This window comes from Coregonus lavaretus (assembly GCF_964263955.1).
Source record: "Coregonus lavaretus genome assembly, chromosome: 8".
Taxonomy (NCBI): Eukaryota; Metazoa; Chordata; class Actinopteri; order Salmoniformes; family Salmonidae; genus Coregonus; species Coregonus lavaretus.
This window is the reverse complement of record NC_139995.1, coordinates 52,007,494-52,026,808: the sequence shown is the minus strand read 5'-3', so window position 1 is coordinate 52,026,808 and position 19,315 is coordinate 52,007,494. Positions and strand designations below refer to the sequence as shown.

Genomic DNA, 19,315 nt, shown 5'->3' with positions numbered 1-19,315 from the left:
TCAAAATATTATGCTTATCGAGTCAACTGATATCAGCCACTGACTTGTTGTTTTTCTATCAAGATAATAGACCACATTGATTTGTAACACTGCAGCATCAGGTATCAGGGGGCATAGGCTGCTACTGTAGCAACATTGCGCTGAATATTTGGGTGGGCGGGCCAAATTGTAATCCTTTCGACACAAGCCAATACTCTGCTGCGTTGTTACACCGTCGTAAAAGCAGGGAAATACATTTTACTGGCGCTAAATTAGGTTATGGGAAATACGACAATAATAATAATTAGGTGGGCGCTTACATTTGTCCTATTTCACACATGTACAAGTGCGAATTGGAAATTTGACAGCAACCCTGGAGCAATTAGGGTTAAGTGCCTTGCTCAAGGGCACATCCACAGATTTTTCACCTAGTCTGCTCTTGATTTTAACCAGCGACCTTTCGGTTACTGGCTCTACTCTCCTAACCGCTAGGCTACCTGTCGTCCAATAGACCACTGCTTGGATATCAACGGTGTGTAGACAAAATGTTCTTTACCGGGAGCCATGTCTTTTAAATCAAGATATATATTATGTTTTTAGCAACCACTAGTCTGCAATGCATATAGGCCATATCCTACTGTAGTCATAAGAAAGAGCAGACAGTCATTACTAATGTCTGAACATTTTATCATGTTATCCTTGTTGAGAATATTCAGGTAATGTTTAGATTGATTCAGTGTTCTATTTTGGTCATGTTGTAGGCTATTTGTGGCATAGATGCTAATCAAGAATGTTCTATTTGATAATAATAATAATTTCTATTTGAGAGAGAGGTAGGTCTGGAGCACATCCCCATCTATTTATTTGATACATCCTTGTGCCATCTCTACAGTAGTGTTGCTTTCTTGCCTCTCTGCAACACAACAACCTATTGAAGGCAAGGAATGACTGGTATTGGAACCCATCCAGGCCCTCATGTTGTTTCTCTTGGAAACAGGATATATAATTTGGTTGCTGAGAGCTAGCCCTCCAACCCTCCCCCAACCCCCCTACCAACCACCCACACAAACACATACCACATGCTCCTCTCTCCCTCCCCCTCTTCTCCTCCCTCCCTCTCTCTCAATCCCCCATCCACCACCCCTGCGAGGCTGCCACCTGCTCTCGGAGCATGCCGCACAGCTGCTGAGTTACAATAACAAATTAACGCCCACCGTGGCCCAGCCATTACCTACTGTTTGTGGTCCCCACCAGGGACCTACTGCAGGCTGCAGCCTATCAACCCCAACCGGGACCTACTGTAGGCTGCAGCCCATCAACCCCAACCGGTGACCTACTGCAGGCTGTAGCCCATCAACCCTAACCGGTGACCTACTGCTGGCTGCAGCCATCCAGAGAGAGAGGGAGAAAGAGAGGGGGAGAGAGGGTGAGAGAAAGAGGGAGAAAGAGAGGGAGAGAGAGCGGTTGTCACAACTGCATCTGCAGCTTATTTTTGAACATTCTAGAAGGGAACAGGCGGCATCCCCTCAATCTCCAGATCCATCTTCATCATCTCCATCTACAGCACATAGCCTATACTATTCTAGGAAACAGATTAAAAGATGACTATGGAACAAATGAATAAAAAATATGATGGATGAAATTCAAGGTTGGGTTTGATATTTCAAATTTTCACATCATGTCAGAATTACGTCACCAAACGAAGTAAAAGCAGAGTACCATAACCCAAAAATATTCAGTGGTGGGAAAAGTACCCAATTGTCATACTTGAGTAAAAGTAAAGATAACTTAATAGAAAATGACTCAAGTAAAAGTGAAAGTTTAAAATAATTGCTAAAATATACTTAAGTATAAAAAGTACTAAAGTATTCGGTCGCGCCCGAGTGGCGCAGTGGTCTAAGAGATCCTGGTTCAAATCCAGGCTCTGTCGTAGCCGGCCGTGACCGGGAGACCCGTGGGGTGGCGCACAATTGGTCCAGTGTAGGGGAGGGAATGGCCGGCAGGGATGTAGCTCAGTTGGTAGAGCATGGTGTTTGCAACACCAGGGTTGTGGGTTCAATTCCCACGGGGGGCCAGTATGAAAATAATGAATGTATGCACTAACTGTAAGTCACTCTGGATAAGAGCGTCTGCTAAATGATGTAAATCATTTCCTTATATTAAGCAAACCAGACGGCACCATGTTCTTGTTATTTTAATGTACGGATAGCCAGTGGCAGACTCCAACACTCAGACATAATTTACAAACGAAGCATGTGTGTTTAGTGAGTCCGCCAGATCAGAGGCATTAGGATGACCAGGGATGTTCTCTTGATAAGTGAGTGAATTGGACCATTTTCATGACCTGCTAAGCATTTAAAATGTAACAAGTATTTTGGGTGTCATGGAAAATGTATGAAGTTAAAAGTGCATTATTTTCTTTAGGAATGTAGTGGAGTAAAAGTAAAAGTAGTCAAATATATAAATAGTAAAGTAAAGTACAGATACCTAAAAACAAAAATACTTAAGTAGTACTTTAAAGTATTTTTACTTAAGTACTTTACACCACTGAAAATATTAATCAATGGGTTGAACGAAGGGATGATAAATTGTTTACATGTTCAACATCCGAGCACAAGAACCAACCAATAATAAATCAGGAAGAAGCTGCTTGTTGTAGACACTGTCTGGCAACACTGAACATATACAAGCAATTTAAGAGCTTTCTAATTATATTCTCCTAAATAATCTCCTTCTATACTACTACAGATGCCGTATGTGATAGTAGGCACAAAGTAAGTTAAGTACGTGTTACAGTATAAGCAAGTTTTAAAGTCTAATTACTACAGATATACTAATAAAGACATTGCATTTGGACCTTTTACAAAATGCACCTTTAATTATCTTAAACACAGGCAAAAACAAAGAGCAACAAACATTCTATTCCTCATCTATGTGTCCAATGAATACAAACAACAAAGTGTTGACAAGTGATAACCTTTCAGTAGAGTAACTGAACAGTACCTAAAACCTCTAGTAAAACCAGTTTCAGTCGAGTACCTAAACAGTACCTAAAACCTCTAGTAAAACAAGTTTCAGTCGAGTACCTAAACAGTACCTAAAACCTCTAGTAAAACAAGTTGGTGACACGTTAACAAAAACTGGCTAGAGTCCAAGAGTGGCTCAAAGAGAGCAGAGTCAGAGAGCCGGGATTTGCCCCTGTCATTATTGCCCTGTGTGTGACAGCTGGCCTCTGCGTCTTTGTCACCGTTCCCTTAATCACACACCAGCAGGTCTGCTGCAGCCTGCCACTGAGCTGTGGGTGACCTGGCAGATTGCGCACCCTGACAAAGAACTGTTCACCCTGCCACACTTCCTGCTCCTACTGACAGCTGACTGACTGGCCGGCCCTGGCCCGGTGACTCTTAACCCGGGCCGACCCAGGGCCGAATCTGGGCCAGACGGGATTAGGTGGGTTTAGGGCCAAGGCCATGGTTTGGGGGGTTTGGGAGACCAGCAAGATGGGTGGCCATTGTAATAGTCATTCAGTGACCCTGAGCCTGCTGTCCACTTGTCTTCTTCTTGTCTTCCTCCCCCTCTTTTGTTGTCCTCTGCATGTTGGGGCCACACGGCGGCACGCTTATCAGCTGAGCTCAGGAAACGGTCGGTGTCAGAGGGGTCACGCGGCAGACGCTGTGTTCATTCTCTAGAGTATAGCCCCCCACGACCTTCAACACACACACACACACACACACACACACACACACACACACACACACACACACACACCACCACCACCACCCTCAACACGCACACCCATACACCAGCTCTGACATCACCCTCAACATGCACACACACACACCATCAGTCTTGAGATACACACACAAACATACACCACCACCCTTAACACGCATGCGCACACACACACCAAATCCCGCAAGTACCCCATCAGTATGAGAAAGTGCAGAGGGCATCCACATCATCAGTAGGGGGGAGAGGGACCACCAGACAGACAGACAGTAGGGATTACAACATCCATGGCCCAGAGAGAGAGAGACAGAGAGAGAGAGACAGAGAGACAGAGAGAGAGAGAGAGAGAGAGAGAGAGAGAGAGAGAGAGAGAGAGAGAGAGAGAGAGAGAGAGAGAGAGAGAGAGAGAGAGAGAGAGAGAGAGACAGAGAGACAGAGAGACAGAGAGATGGCCCATTACGTAGATCCTCCCTCTGTCCTCATGCATATATATACGTTGACATTATTGAGGAAGAAAAGGACAGAGGAAGTAATGAGATCAAGCGAACACCGACCTTGTGCTCTCACTTGACCCCTCATTGTATACAGCAGGAGGTGCAGCCGCCCTGACCTCGCGCTCTCACTTGACCCCTCATTGTCACCCAAAGTCTCATATTGGTAAGTACATATTGGTAAGTGGATGGGGTGAGTCACCCAAACCTGCCCACCCCAATTTATTACAACTAATTGCAATGTAAAGTACTGTAAAGTACTGTACAGTGATGTAAAGTAATGTAAAATGATGTAAGCACTATATACAGTATAGGGACTGTATTAATCTGAAATCAGGGCTGTGTAACCCCGTCTGAATCAGGCAGGCAGAACCCTCCTGTCCATCCTCCATCCACCACCCTCCCTGACAGGCTGCTGGGGCTGGGGGTAGCAGCCCAGGCTGCCTGCCGTCTGCTCAGACGGACACACTGGCACATATGGCATATCTGCAGATCTGGAGAGGGGGAAGGGTGGTTAGGTGGAGGGGGATTTGAAATTAATCAGCAGACCATCCCCAACTGTCCACCACCACCACCACCACCACCTCCACCACCACTACCACCACCTCCACCACCACAACCATCATCACCACCTCCACCACCATCACTACCACCACCACCATCTCACCACCGCTACCACCACCACCACCACCTCCACCTCCACCTCACCACCACTACCACCTCGACCACTACCACCTCGACCACCACCACCACCACAACCACCACCTCCAACCCCACTAACACCTCCACCACCTCCACTACCACCACTATCATCACCACCTCCACCACCACCACTACCACCACCATCATCACCACCTCCACAACAACCTCCTCCACCACCACTACCACCACCTCCACCACCACCACCACCACCTCCACGACCATCACCACCTCACCACCACTACCACCTCGACCACTACCACCTCGACCACCACCACCATCACCACAACCACCACCTCCAACCCCACTAACACCTCCACCACCACCTCCACCACAACTAACACCACCACCTCCACCACCACTACCACCACCACCACCACCATACTAACACCACCACTTCCACCACTACCACCACCTCCACTACCACCACTACCACCTCGACCACCACCACCACCTCCACCACCACCACCACCACCATCATCACTACCACCACCACCATTACCACCACCACTAACACCACCACCTCCACCACCACTAACCCCACCACCTCCACACACACAAAATCACAGTCAACCGAAGTGTGCTTGCATAAAGCTGTGCTCTCTTTGGAGTATATGTCAACCTTTGTGCAAAGGCATTAGTGTGTGCTGGCTCCATTGTGTATGTATGGATCTACACGTTAGTGTGTGTGTGAGAGAGTTATTTTGTGTTTGTATGGATCAATACAGTTAACCCTCAAGTGTGTGTTTGTATCTATACACTTCTTTATGTCTATGAGTCTTATGAACCCTGCAGGTGTTCCATTCACTGCAGCTTTTAGGAATATTAGATTGAATCCTTTAGAATGGCTTGGGGTGGCCATCTGTCATACGCATTACAAAGAAGCAGCAGTATGACAGATGCATGAAGTCATATGGTCAAAGAATTTGTTATAATTCCATTGTTATATGTGCCACTCAAATCAAGCAGCATTGCCCACTTAGATAGATCATCTGATACTGAGATGATAATCATAATAATAATAATAATATGGTCTACTGTATCTATTTTCCCCTTCACATAATGTTGGTTAACCCAGAACTAAAAGCTTGCGTAATTTTGTCAGATCCTTGTAGTCTGTCCACGAGAGATTACCTCACACAAGGCCTTTCAAATAACATATCATTTTCACAGTGTTTTAACACATATCAGATTTGCAGCAGTACATTTTATTGTCAGAACTGGGAAGATTATTCTGGGGTCCCACTTTTAAAAAACTACAACTCAAAAAGGTTTCATAGAATATTAATAATGTCTTCATAAGCACCACATAGATGCTTCACAAATCAATTATAAGCAAAGTCATACTACATCGAGCAAGATATAAAAGGGTTATGTGTGGTCATGTGTTGTGTCTGTCTGTCTGTCTGTCTGTCTGTCTGTCTATCGATCGATCGATCTATCTACACATCTAACAGATTCATTTATATTACCTTTGGAGATCAGACTAAGTGTATATGTCTGTGTTTGGATTTCATGTCTGTGTGTGTGTGTGTGTGTGGGGGGGTGTGGGTGGGGGGTGTATATTGAAATGGACATCTGTCTAGAAATGCTGTACTCAAGACACTATTGGGGTAAACAGTTAATCCTTTGGTGCGTGGGGTGGGGTTGGGTGGGGGGTTGGGGTACATGGGGTGGGGTGGGGGGTTAGGGGTACATGGGGTGGGGTGGGGGGTTGGGGTACATGGGGTGGGGTGGGGGGTTAGGGGTACATGGGGTGGGGTGGGGGGTTAGGGTACATGGGGTGGGGTGGGGGGTTAGGGGTACATGGGGTGGGGTGGGGGGTTAGGGTACATGGGGTGGGGTGGGGGGTTAGGGGTACATGGGGTGCTGGTAATGTTTACTTGACTCGGCTTAGTATCATATAGATATGTATCACCATAACAAAGTCAGGGGATAGCTGAAGTTGAACGCAGAGACACACTGACAACACAGCCTGTATTCATAAAGAGTCTCATTGTAGGAGTGCTGATCTAGGATCAGGTCCCCTCTGTCCATGTAATGTAAAGTATTATAGTTATAGCTGAGGTCAGAGGTCAGCCCACATGGCTACATTTAGCTTTTCCTGGCTATGTCCTTGTTCACTTCCCTTCACTGATTTAAAAATAATATGGTGGAAACTCCCCAGCCACCTTTGCATTTTAGATTGGGAACACTCGTTCTGTATATGCATTTCTTATGTGTCGCATTAGTGACACCCCAGGATGAGCAAAGACAACAGTCTCATATGTAAAGAGACCATAGATTTACTTGGAGACACACGTGATAGGTAAGTTCAACCACCAGAGGGTGGCAAATGTTTGAGAAAAAAAGCTATTGAACTACAATAAGCTACCTGAGGGGCGGCAGGTAGCTTAGTGGTTAAGAGCGTTGCGCCAGTAACCGAAAGGTCGCTGGTTCTGATCCCCGAGCCGACTAGGTGAAAAATCTGTCGATGTGCCCTTGAGCAAGGCACTTAACCCTAATTGCTCCTGTAAGTCGCTCTGGTTAAGAGCGTCTGCTAAATGACCAAATAAAATAAAAATACATCTTGTGTCTTTCTTACTTTTTATTTTCTATTTGCCACAGATCACGAGCTTTGGGCCAGTGAGCACAAAGTATCACCTATTAGCCTTCCAGAAACGTATAGGTGAAACCATATACAGAATACGCTTCGAAGTGTATTCCAATGACAGATGTTCTATTTCAGTTATTTTACGGCAAACTCTTTCCTCACTATGCGTATTATCGTGTGTTAAAGGTAGACTGCATACAACTTGAAGGGACTCCATTAGTGTAGTTCCTTCCTGTATCCATGTCAAGGGTGTTGCAGTACAAAAAACTACATTAACTAGAGAGAGAGGGACAGACATGCGGGTTGAAGCTCCACGTTCTAAATCGGGTTAACTGCTGTGCTGTTTCACTTGCTGCCTAGTAACAGATGCAGTGAAGCAGCGCATTTACATCTAGGCTATAGTTTGACACCTCGGACAATCTCCGTTCTCGCGACTGTCTGGTTGCATTCCAAATTGCAACCCTATTCCCTATGTAGCGCGCAGGTTGACGTTTTTCGTCATGCATCTTGTTCTGGAGGCAGCTTTGCAGAGTAGTTACTAGCTGGCACAGCCACTAAATCATACAATCTGATTTTAAACCTATCCCTAACCTTAACCACACTGCTAACACTAATGCCTAACCCTAATCTGAAATTAAGACCAAAAAGCACATTTTTGACTTTGCAGCTGGCCTATCTAAGGGGAAATCGCTCAGTTCTGCCTCCAGGACAAGACTCATGACAATAAACGTCAAACAGTATGAAAATGTATGCACTCACTAACTGTAAGTCGCTCTGGATAAGAGCGTCTGCTAAATGACTAAAATGTAAAAATGTCAAAAATAAACACAAATAAAAAAATATATGTAAATGCACTACCTTTGACCAGAGCGACCAGAAACCTATAAGATCCTGGTCAAAAGTGGTGCACTATGTAGGGAATAAGGTGCCATTTGGTATGGCCTCTGTGCTCTCTGTACTAAGAGCACACTCCCCTCACCCCTCAGGAATTCACAGTTCGTCTGAGTCAGGCTCTTCGGAGTAGTTGGCAGATTGATTACGATTCAGAGCCCCATACTACATCCTCCTCTACAGAATGGTGTTAACTTCTTTAGAGGAAGGGCCATATGCTAAGAGCCCAAGAAGAGGTCAATATAGGATACGTCCCAAATGGCACCCTATTCCCTATATAGTGCACTACTTTTGACCAGGGCCCATAGGGGTTCAATAGTGAATAGGGTTCTGTTTCTCCTTTTTACCGATACTGTATAGGCCTAGTGGGATGGTTGTCTCCTATAAACAGTTTATAGGTTATTGATGATCCTATTACACTGGCAATTTTAATCTAAAAATGTACTGAGTTGCTATTTCTCAGCACTTTTATAAAGTATGACTATGTTTCACTTTCTTCAATTAATGTGTTAAAAAAAACAATACTATATCAACATGGATACATATCATGTCTCCCCTTTAACCTTTTGAGGTGCCAAAACTGTAGTGGACTATTAGGCTATAATGTAAATTAATCATATAAAGTGGCCCTCTGGTAGAATTCAATATCATCACTAAAGTGGGATTGTATTGTAATACATTTAGGCTAAAGATAATGGGATATTTAGTTCTACCCCAATCACCATTAGATACAATGCAACATCATACAAATCATGTATGTTTCATACAAGTGTAAAGAACACGTTATAACATGATATTGTGGCGACCTTAACCCAACACCTAGTGACCGGTTAAGGTGTTGGCTTGACAGTTGCTGGACCCGAGTTCGAGTCCCGGTCGGGACTACCCCCCGAATTCGCTACACTGGTGTCAGATGTGGGATGGCATCTGAGGCCATCGGAGGGGCGTGTAAACATGAGCGACTTGGTAAAGACAAGCGTGAGGACACACTCTCCTGAAGTAAGGGGATATTATATAATGTCGAGACCTTAACCCAACACCTAGCGACCTCATCAAGCGGTTCGGGCGTAATGTTTAAGGTGTTGGCTGTTGGTTAAGGTGTTGGCTGACAGTCGCTGGACGGGGGTCCGAGTCCCGGTTGTGGTTACCCCCGAATTCGGTACAATATCAATCTTTTATCAGAGAAAACATTAAACCCAAACCATAGTCAATAATATTAAAATATAAGATTAAAATATTTGACCCATAAAAAACATATATTGGGGTAGTTTGATTTGGTAGGCTACTTCAGCCTTTTTCTGATATCATACAAATAATAAAGTGATTCATGTTAAATCGGGATGTCTCAATAGAATGATTTATAACACGTTCTAAATAATTATGAAAGTCCAGCACTAATTAATTATTTTCATTCGACAAAAAAACATGTTGGCCACACTGCAATAACTTTGGTCATTAATGAATTGTCCTCAATTAACTTCAGAGTATAATATTGCAAAACCTCTTGGAACAGAAGAGAGAGAGAGAGTTGGTGGAGGGGGCTGGGTCTCTTCTCCCTCACCCCTATCTCTTTACACGACTGCCAACCAGTTTAGAGTTATTCCAGGAATGTGTTGAACATGGCTGCCGCGATGAAGGCACAGAAAACGGGACTGTTGGAACTTCGAGTTACCGTGGACCGTTGGATCCGTGTATTAGCCACACTTACGGAGGATACTTTAACCGTGAGCCCCGGAGAGTTCGCCGAAGAACCAGTGAAACCCAACCCAACTCCCGCCGGTGCCATTAATGGAGACCAAGCAAACCTCAGCTCCTCTCCCGTCCCAGAAACGATCACCAACGTTAAGCGCACGGTGCGAGTCACAAAGCAAGATGTGGGAGGACTTGGAATTAGTATTAAAGGTAAGTTCAATGTCGTGCGCTATTAAACAACACTCTAAAACATGTATTTGGTCCGTTTCCCAAGTTTAACTTTGTAAGCTACCCGACACTTGGATTAGACTCAACTAAAAGTAAATGCCGAAAGCAGTCTACCAAAATTATCCCTCACCGAAGACTTCAACTCTTCAAAGGTCAGTAATTGGGTTGAAGGTTTTCATTCTGAATGTAGTGCACTACATAGACTACGCCTATTTATCGAAGTTCTAACAACAGCGGAACCTATTGAAAGCACACATCACAAACTACTCACCAAGACCAGCCCTATCAGTTCATCATGAAGTTATCCCAATAACCCGTGCAACGGTGCAAGAAACTCTATTTCTTTAGAAATATTATTTTGATGACCTGATTCTCTCTAAACACGTTATATGACAGGGTAAAGATAGTCTACCAAGAAAGGTCGAAGTTGATAAGGATACATGGTAACTTCTAGTGAAAGCTAGTCTATCTGCCATGCTTCTGTGCAATAATGGCATATACAGTGGGGGGAAAAAAGTATTTAGTCAGCCACCAATTGTGCAAGTTCTCCCACTTAAAAAGATGAGAGGCCTGTAATTTTCATCATAGGTACACGTCAACTATGACAGACAAATTGAGAAGAAAAAAATAATCCAGAAAATCACATTGTAGGATTTTTTATGAATTTATTTGCAAATTATGGTGGAAAATAAATATTTGGTCACCTACAAACAAGCAAGATTTCTGGCTCTCACAGACCTGTAACTTCTTCTTTAAGAGGCTCCTCTGTCCTCCACTCGTTACCTGTATTAATGGCACCTGTTTGAACTTGTTATCAGTATAAAAGACACCTGTCCACAACCTCAAACAGTCACACTCCAAACTCCACTATGGCCAAGACCAAAGAGCTGTCAAAGGACACCAGAAACAAAATTGTAGACCTGCACCAGGCTGGGAAGACTGAATCTGCAATAGGTAAGCAGCTTGGTTTGAAGAAATCAACTGTGGGAGCAATTATTAGGAAATGGAAGACATACAAGACCACTGATAATCTCCCTTGATCTGGGGCTCCACGCAAGATCTCACCCCGTGGGGTCAAAATGATCACAAGAACGGTGAGCAAAAATCCCAGAAACACACGGGGGGACCTAGTGAATGACCTGCAGAGAGCTGGGACCAAAGTAACAAAGCCTACCATCAGTAACACACTACGCCGCCAGGGACTCAAATCCTGCAGTGCCAGACATGTCCCCCTGCTTAAGCCAGTACATGTCCAGGCCCGTCTGAAGTTTGCTAGAGTGCATTTGGATGACCCAGAAGAGGATTGGGAGAATGTCATATGGTCAGATGAAACCAAAATAGAACTTTTTAGTAAAAACTCAACTCGTCGTGTTTGGAGGACAAAGAATGCTGAGTTGCATCCAAAGAACACCATACCTACTGTGAAGCATGGGGGTGGAAACATCATGCTTTGGGGCTGTTTTTCTGCAAAGGGACCAGGACGACTGATCCGTGTAAAGGAAATAATTTTTGGGGCCATGTATCATGAGATTTTTAGTGAAAACCTCCTTCCATCAGCAAGGGCATTGAAGATGAAACGTGGCTGGGTCTTTCAGCATGACAATGATCCCAAACACACCGCCCGGGCAACGAAGGAGTGACTTCGTAAGAAGCATTTCAAGGTCCTGGAGTGGCCTAGCCAGTCTCCAGATCTCAATCCCATAGAAAATCTTTGGAGGGAGTTGAAAGTCCGTGTTGCCCAGCGACAGCCCCAAAACATCACTGCTCTAGAGGAGATCTGCATGGAGGAATGGGCCAAAATACCAGCAACAGTGTGTAAAAACCTTGTGAAGACTTACAGAAAACGTTTGACCTGTGTCATTGCCAACAAAGGGTATATAACAAAGTATTGAGAAACTTCTGTTATTGACCAAATACTTATTTTCCACCATAATTTGCAAATAAATTCATAAAAATCCTACAATGTGATTTTCTGGAAAAACATTTCTCATTTTGTCTGTCATAGTTGACGTGTACCTATGATGAAAATTACAGGCCTCTCTCATCTTTTTAAGTGGGAGAACTTGCACAATTGGTGGCTGACTAAATACTTTTTCCCCCCACTGTAGTAAACTCTTCATATAGAAATAAGAGCAAGCACCACTGTGAAATAGTTACATGATGTCATGGGAGTGAAATGTTGTCTAATGTAGTCCCGTGGGAATTTGGAGCCAGATTCTGATATCCATACCAAAAGCTGACATTTAAGATGATATGGCAGTCTACTACATCAAAGAAGTAGGCTAAGGTCCATATGTCATATTGAATTAGGACATCTATTTATTACAGTAGTTAATGTATTACAGTAGTTACATGATTTTTCTTTAAAATATTGTGTTTACAAGTTATTATATATACATAAAAATGTCTCTGTATAGTCCATGGTCTTTTTGGAGTATACCTCAATCAAAGTTATGGCTCAAACTTGTGATTGGGAAGCAGTTATCTTCCTGCTTACTGCGTCATCAAAATCGAAAAGAAAGTCAACAAAAACCCTTTGAGACACACCCTTTCCATCTAGGCTACTGGATTATCTATTGTACACCACTCAGGGCACCATTGAAAATGAGACCCTGGTCTCAATTGAGCTCCCCTGATTAAATAAAAGTTAATAAAAATGTTGTAAAAAAAACTATAGCATGCACATGCAGTCAGATACAGTGATGGAACATGCTTGTAGGAAGAGCAAGACTTCTGAGGTCTCAAGCGGTATTTCTAAGAATACATCCCTACTCCTGTTTGAGCTTGAGAAGGTGTGTGTGTTTGTGTGTGTGTGAGGAGGGGGTGAGGGGAGTTCAACCCCTTAAAAATCTCTTAATCTAGAGACTAACATTCCTGTGCTCAGTTGTGTTTAGTAGCGCCCAGGCTGATAAAACACTATTTTCCTCCACAAGCTTCTGTCTGCCTGTCAGAACAGGCAGGTGTCACTCAGCTTTCCCAACATGGTGTGGTGGGCTATAGCTTCGCGTTCCTTTTGATGTTTAAAACAGCAGCAAAGCTGGTTAGGAAAATACCTCTGTATAGCCAATGACAATTCAGTTTGAGAACTTCTATCATATAAAAGGCACCATCATCAAACATCAATGACTATGTTTATCATGGCTGTTGTGAATAATGCATTATCATGGAGAGACTAGAGGACTATGGCATGGAGCTGGGCGATATGCGCATAAATCCATATTGCGATAAATTACCTGAACTGATGAGATAACGATAAATAGAATGCTAAGTTTATAACATTAATTTGCACCACAGTTTTTTTATCTATTTATTTTATTTATTTATTATCCTTTAAACTACTACTGCCATCCAGGACCTCTATATCAGGCGGTGTCATAGGAAGAGACTAAAAATTGCAGAAGACTCCAGGCACCCAATCCATAGACTGTTCACTCTGCTCTACCCCCAAGCCATAAGACTGCTAAATAGCCAGACTGCTAAGTAGTCAATTGACGGTACCTGGACTATCTGCACTGGCTCTATCTTGTACTGACCTTACCCACACTCACTAGACTATATATACACACCAGATACACACTCACTAGACCATACAGTGAGGAGATCAAGTATTTGATACACTGCCGATTTTGCAGGTTTTCCTACTTACAAAGCATGTAGAGGTCTGTAATTTTTTATCATAGGTACACTTCAACTGTGAGAGACGGAATCTAAAACAAAAATCCAGAAAATCACATTGTATGATTTTTAAGTAATTAATTTGCATGTTATTGCATGACATAAGTATTTGATCACCTACCAACCAGTAAGAATTCCGGCTCTCACAGACCTGTTAGTTTTTCTTTAAGAAGCCCTCCTGTTCTCCACTCATTACCTGTGTTAACCGCACCTGTTTGAACTCGTTACCTGTATAAAAGACACCTGTCCACACACTCAATCAAACAGACTCCAACCTCTCCACAATGGCCAAGACCAGAGAGCTGTGTAAGGACATCAGGGATAAAATTGTAGACCTGCACTGGGATGGGCTACAGAACAATAGGCAAGCAGCTTGGTGAGAAGGCAACAACTGTTGGCGCAATTATTAGAAAATGGAAGAAGTTCAAGATGACGGTCAATCACCCTCGGTCTGGGGCTCCATGCAAGATCTCACCTCGTGGGGCATCAATGATCATGAGGAAGGTGAGGGATCAGCCCAGAACTACACGGCAGGACCTGGTCAATGACCTGAAGAGAGCTGGGACCACAGTCTCAAAGAAAACCATTAGTAACACACAACGCCGTCATGGATTAAAATCCTGATGTGGTCTGATGAGACAAAAATAGAGCTTTTTGGTCTAAACTCCACTCGCCGTGTTTGGAGGAAGAAGAAGGATGAGTACAACCCCAAGAACACCATCCCAACCGTGAAGCATGGAGGTGGAAACATCATTCTTTGGGGATGCTTTTCTGCAAAGGGGACAGGACGACTGCACCGTATTGAGGGGAGGATGGATAGGGCCATGTTTCGCGAGATCTTGGCCAACAACCTCCTTCCCTCAGTAAGAGCATTGAAGATGGGTCGTGGCTGGGTCTTCCAGCATGACAACGACCCGAAACACACAGCCAGGGCAACTAAGGAGTGGCTCCGTAAGAAGCATCTCAAGGTCCTGGAGTGGCCTAGCCAGTCTCCAGACCTGAACCCAATAGAAAATCTTTGGAGGGAGCTGAAAGTCCGTATTGCCCAGCGACAGCCCCGAAACCTGAAGGATCTGGAGAAGGTCTGTATGGAGGAGTGGGCCAAAATCCCTGCTGCAGTGTGTGCAAACCTGGTCAAGACCTACAGGAAACGTATGATCTCTGTAATTGCAAACAAAGGTTTCTGTACCAAATATTAAGTTCTGCTTTTCTGATGTATCAAATACTTATGTCATGCAATAAAATGCAAATTAATTACTTAAAAATCATACAATATGATTTTCTGGATTTTTGTTTTAGATTCCGTCTCTCACAGTTGAAGTGTACCTATGATAAAAATTACAGACCTCTACATGCTTTGTAATTAGGAAAACCTGCAAAATCGGCAGTGTATCAAATACTTGTTCTGCCCACTGTATATACACACCATATACACACTCACTCACACACTACATTGACACTCCCCACAAGACTTGAAAATGTCTGTCTAACAATGATCAACAACCAACTTGACAGAGCTTGAAGAATTTTTTAAAGAATAATTAGCAAATATTGTACAATCCAGGTGTGGAAAGCTCTTAGAGACTTACCCAGAAAGACTCAAAGCTGTAATCGCTGCCAAAGGTGATTCTAACATGTATGGATTCAGGGGGTTTAATACTTGTCTAATCAAGATACTGTATATTAGTGTTTTATTTTCCATTAATAAAAAATAAAAAACATTTTAGAATTTTTCTTCCACTTTTTCTTCCACTTTGACAGAGTATTTTGTGTAGATAAAAAAAGAAAAAAAAGAAAACTAAATCCATTTTAATCCCACTTAGTAACACAACAAAATGTGGAAAAAGTCAATGGGTGTGAATACTTTCCGAAGGCACGGTACATATCTACCATCTGCACATTGATCTGGTACTAGTACTCACAGTGCATTCGGAAAGTATTCAGACCCCTTGACTTTTCCACATTTTGTTACGTTACAGCGTTATTCTAAAATTGAATAAATAGTTTTTTCCCCTCATCAATCTACACACAATACCCCATAATGACAACGCAAAAACAGATTTTTAGAACATTTATGACAATAAAAAAAAAAAAAAAAAATTAAATGTCACATTTACATAAGTATTCAGACCCTTTACTCAGTACTTTGTTGAAGCACCTTTGGCAGCGATTACAGCCTTGAGTCTTCTTGGGTATGACACTACAAGCTTGGCACACCTGTATTTGGGGAGTTTCTCCCATTCTTCTCTGCAGATCCTCTCAAGCTCTGTCAGGTTGGATGGGGAGCGTAGCTGCACAGCTATTTTCAGGTCTCTCCAAAGATGTTCGATTGGGTTCAAGTCCGGGCTCTGGCTGGGCCACTCAAGGACATCCAGAGACTTGTCCCGAAGCCACTCCTGCATTGTCTTGGCTGTGAGCTTAGGGTCATTGTCCTGTTAGAAGGTGACCTTCGCCCCAGTCTGAGGTCCTGAGCACTCTGGAGCAGGTTTTCATCAAGGATCTCTCTGTACTTTGCTCTGTTCATCTTTCCCTCGATCCTGACTATTCTCCCAGTCCCTGGCGCTGAAAAATATCCCCACAGCATAATGCTGCCACCACCATGCTTCACTGTAGGGATGGTGCCAGGTTTTCTCCAGACGTGACGCTTGGCATTCAGGCCAAAGAGTTCAATCTTGGTTTCATCAGATCAGATAATCTTGTTTCTTATGGTCTGAGAGTCCTTTAGGTGCCTTTTGGCAAACTCCAAGCGGGCTATCATGTGCTTTTTACTGAGGAGTGGCTTCCGTCTGGCCACTCTACCATAAAGGCCTGATTGGTGGAGTGCTGCAGAGATGGTGGTCCTTCTGGAAGGTTCTCCCATCTCAACAGAGGAACTCGGGAGCTCTGTCAGAGTGACCATCAGGTTCTTGGTCACCTCCCTGACCAAGGCCCTTCTCACCCGATTGCTCAGTTTGGCCGGGCAGCCAGCTCTAGGAAGAGTCTTTGTGGTTCCAAACTTTTTCCATTCAAGAATGATGGCCACTATGTTCTTAGGGACCTTCAATGCTGCAGTAATGTTTTGGTACCCTTCCCCAGATCTGTGCCTCGACACAATCCTGTCTCTGAGCTCTACGGACAATTCCTTCGACCTCATGGCTTGGTTTTTGCTCTGACATGCACTGTCAACTTTGGGAACTTATATAGACAGGTGTGTGCCTTTCCAAATCATGTCCAATGAATTTAATTTACCACAGGTGGACTCCAATCAAGTTGTAGAATCATCTCAAGGATGATCAATGGAAACAGGATGCACCTGAGCTCAATTTGGAGTCTCATAGCAAAGGGTCTGAATACTTATGTAAATAAGGTATTTCAGTTTAATATTTATTATACATTTCTCTACATTTTCACTTTGTCTTTATGGGGTATTGTGTGTAGATTGATGAGGATAAAATAAAATGTATAGGCTACTCATCGTAATGAACAATATCAGACAAATCCCTGCGATAAGTGATCAGAATGGTCGGTTTATCGTCCCAGCTCTACAATGACGTCTGAGGGGGGTGCGTGATTGGCTTCCTGGAAGTTCTGCATGTATAGACAGACCCTCATTTCACCCTGGCAACCTGCACAGGAGAGTCCATTTTGATAGACGGCCTGGACCTGCTGCAATGCAAAACGCTTCAACGTTGTTTGGCAGGCAACGGTGGTGGTGATGGTGTTGTATTCGTGTTGTATCCCTACAAAATGAGTCCCCCTAATGACATAGACATGGCGTTCACCTCAGTGGTTTATCGTGGCTTTGAAAATCAAATGGCGCCGTTTAAATAAGTAAAACCAACCACCAACCGGTGACTCCCCGCTGGCACAGCAGAGTGGCGCTGCTGCGTCAAGCCGAGAGAGAGCGAGCAAAAGGCAGGAGGCGGCCAGCTGACACCCAATGCGAACAGCTGACGAGAAGCTCCCAGAATGCAGTTGTAATTGGCCTGAGATTAAAAGTATTTGATGGGAGTGGAGCAGTCTGCCGGTGTGTGTGTATGTTTGGCTTGGTGGAGGGAAGCATTGATTCGACCTTGCGTTTGGTCTAAAGTGCCAATGAGCACTCTCGGCAGCTCTCGCACAGCTACATTTAAGGTAGCTTAAACCCTTAAGTTTGACTTGACACCATATACTGTGGGTAGAAGTAGACCAGTGTGTAGAAATGTTTGCACATCTCAGATGTTCAGCTCATGCAACAAATCATATGTTAAATAGTCAATCAGCTTTAATAAGCATTGGTTGTATCCCTCAGGAGCGACAAAGTGAAACATGTCAATTATAAATCTCCCTAGAGATTCTAGTCAGAATCAACCGGTCAAGTGTGTTGCGTTCCTCATTCAATTGTTAGTCAAACCGTCTATTCACACTGTGGGAACAAAGGAGTGATGTCCTCCTAAAACCTTGTTTGACAGCTAGGTCCAAAAGACTTCTCAACAGCTTCTACCCCAAGCCATAAGACTCCTGAACAGCTAATCATGGCTACCCGGACTATTTGCACTGCCCCCCCCCCACCCCATCTTTTTACGCTGCTGCTACTCTGGTAATTATTTATGCATAGTCACTTTAACTCTACCCACATGTACATATTACTTCAACTACCTCAACTAGCCGGTGCCCCCGCACATTGACTCTGCACCGGTACCCCCTGTATATCACGGCGCTTGTAACGCCAAGGTAGTGGGTTCGATCCCCGGGACCACCCATACACAAAAATGTATGCACGCATGACTGTAAGTCGCTTTGGATAAAAGCGTCTGCTAAATGGCATATTATATTATTATTATTATTATATATAGCCTCCCTACTGTTATTTTATTTGACTTCTGCTCTTTTTTTCTCAACACTTTTTTGTTGTTGTTTTATTTTACTTTTTTATTAAAAATAAATGCACTGTTGGTTAAGGGCTGTAAGTAAGCATGTCACTGTAATGTCTGCACCTGTTGTATTCGGCGCATGTGGCCAATAAAATTTGATTTGATTTGATATGACATGTTTAGACAAGGTGGACAGAGTGCTGCCTGTCTGTATTGTTCCCTCATCACACTCTCTGTAGGTGGTCCTCTTATCTCTTTCAAGGTTGTAGTTTGCCCAGATACAGGGACAAGACGCTGCAGCTGACTTAAGGGAAATGCTGAAGAGCACCCTTCTCGTGGTTTATACTGTACTATGCAGATGATATAGTATGTTAGCGTGTCTGTCCAGTGGTTTTGGCAGCCGTCCCAGCCATTTACTCATTATATGGGTGAACGCGTACTGACCAGGTGCTGGGGTGATTACTGGCGTCCGATGGCTTATATTTGTACTCTCCTGGGGGCGGGGT

The 19,315-nt window shown here is 43.7% G+C and overlaps 1 protein-coding gene across 1 annotated transcript in view; it reads left to right on the top strand.

Annotated features, from left to right (window-relative positions):
* Positions 1-10,001: 10,001 nt before the first annotated feature.
* The window catches only part of snta1 (syntrophin, alpha 1), a gene marked incomplete at its 5' end in the record, with an annotated part of 67,468 nt that continues 58,154 nt past the window's right edge, over positions 10,002-19,315 (top strand). Inside the window, one exon of the mRNA XM_084166601.1 lies at positions 10,002-10,284. Coding sequence (XP_084022727.1) covers positions 10,002-10,284 — 283 coding nt within the window. The remainder of the gene's footprint in view (positions 10,285-19,315) is intronic.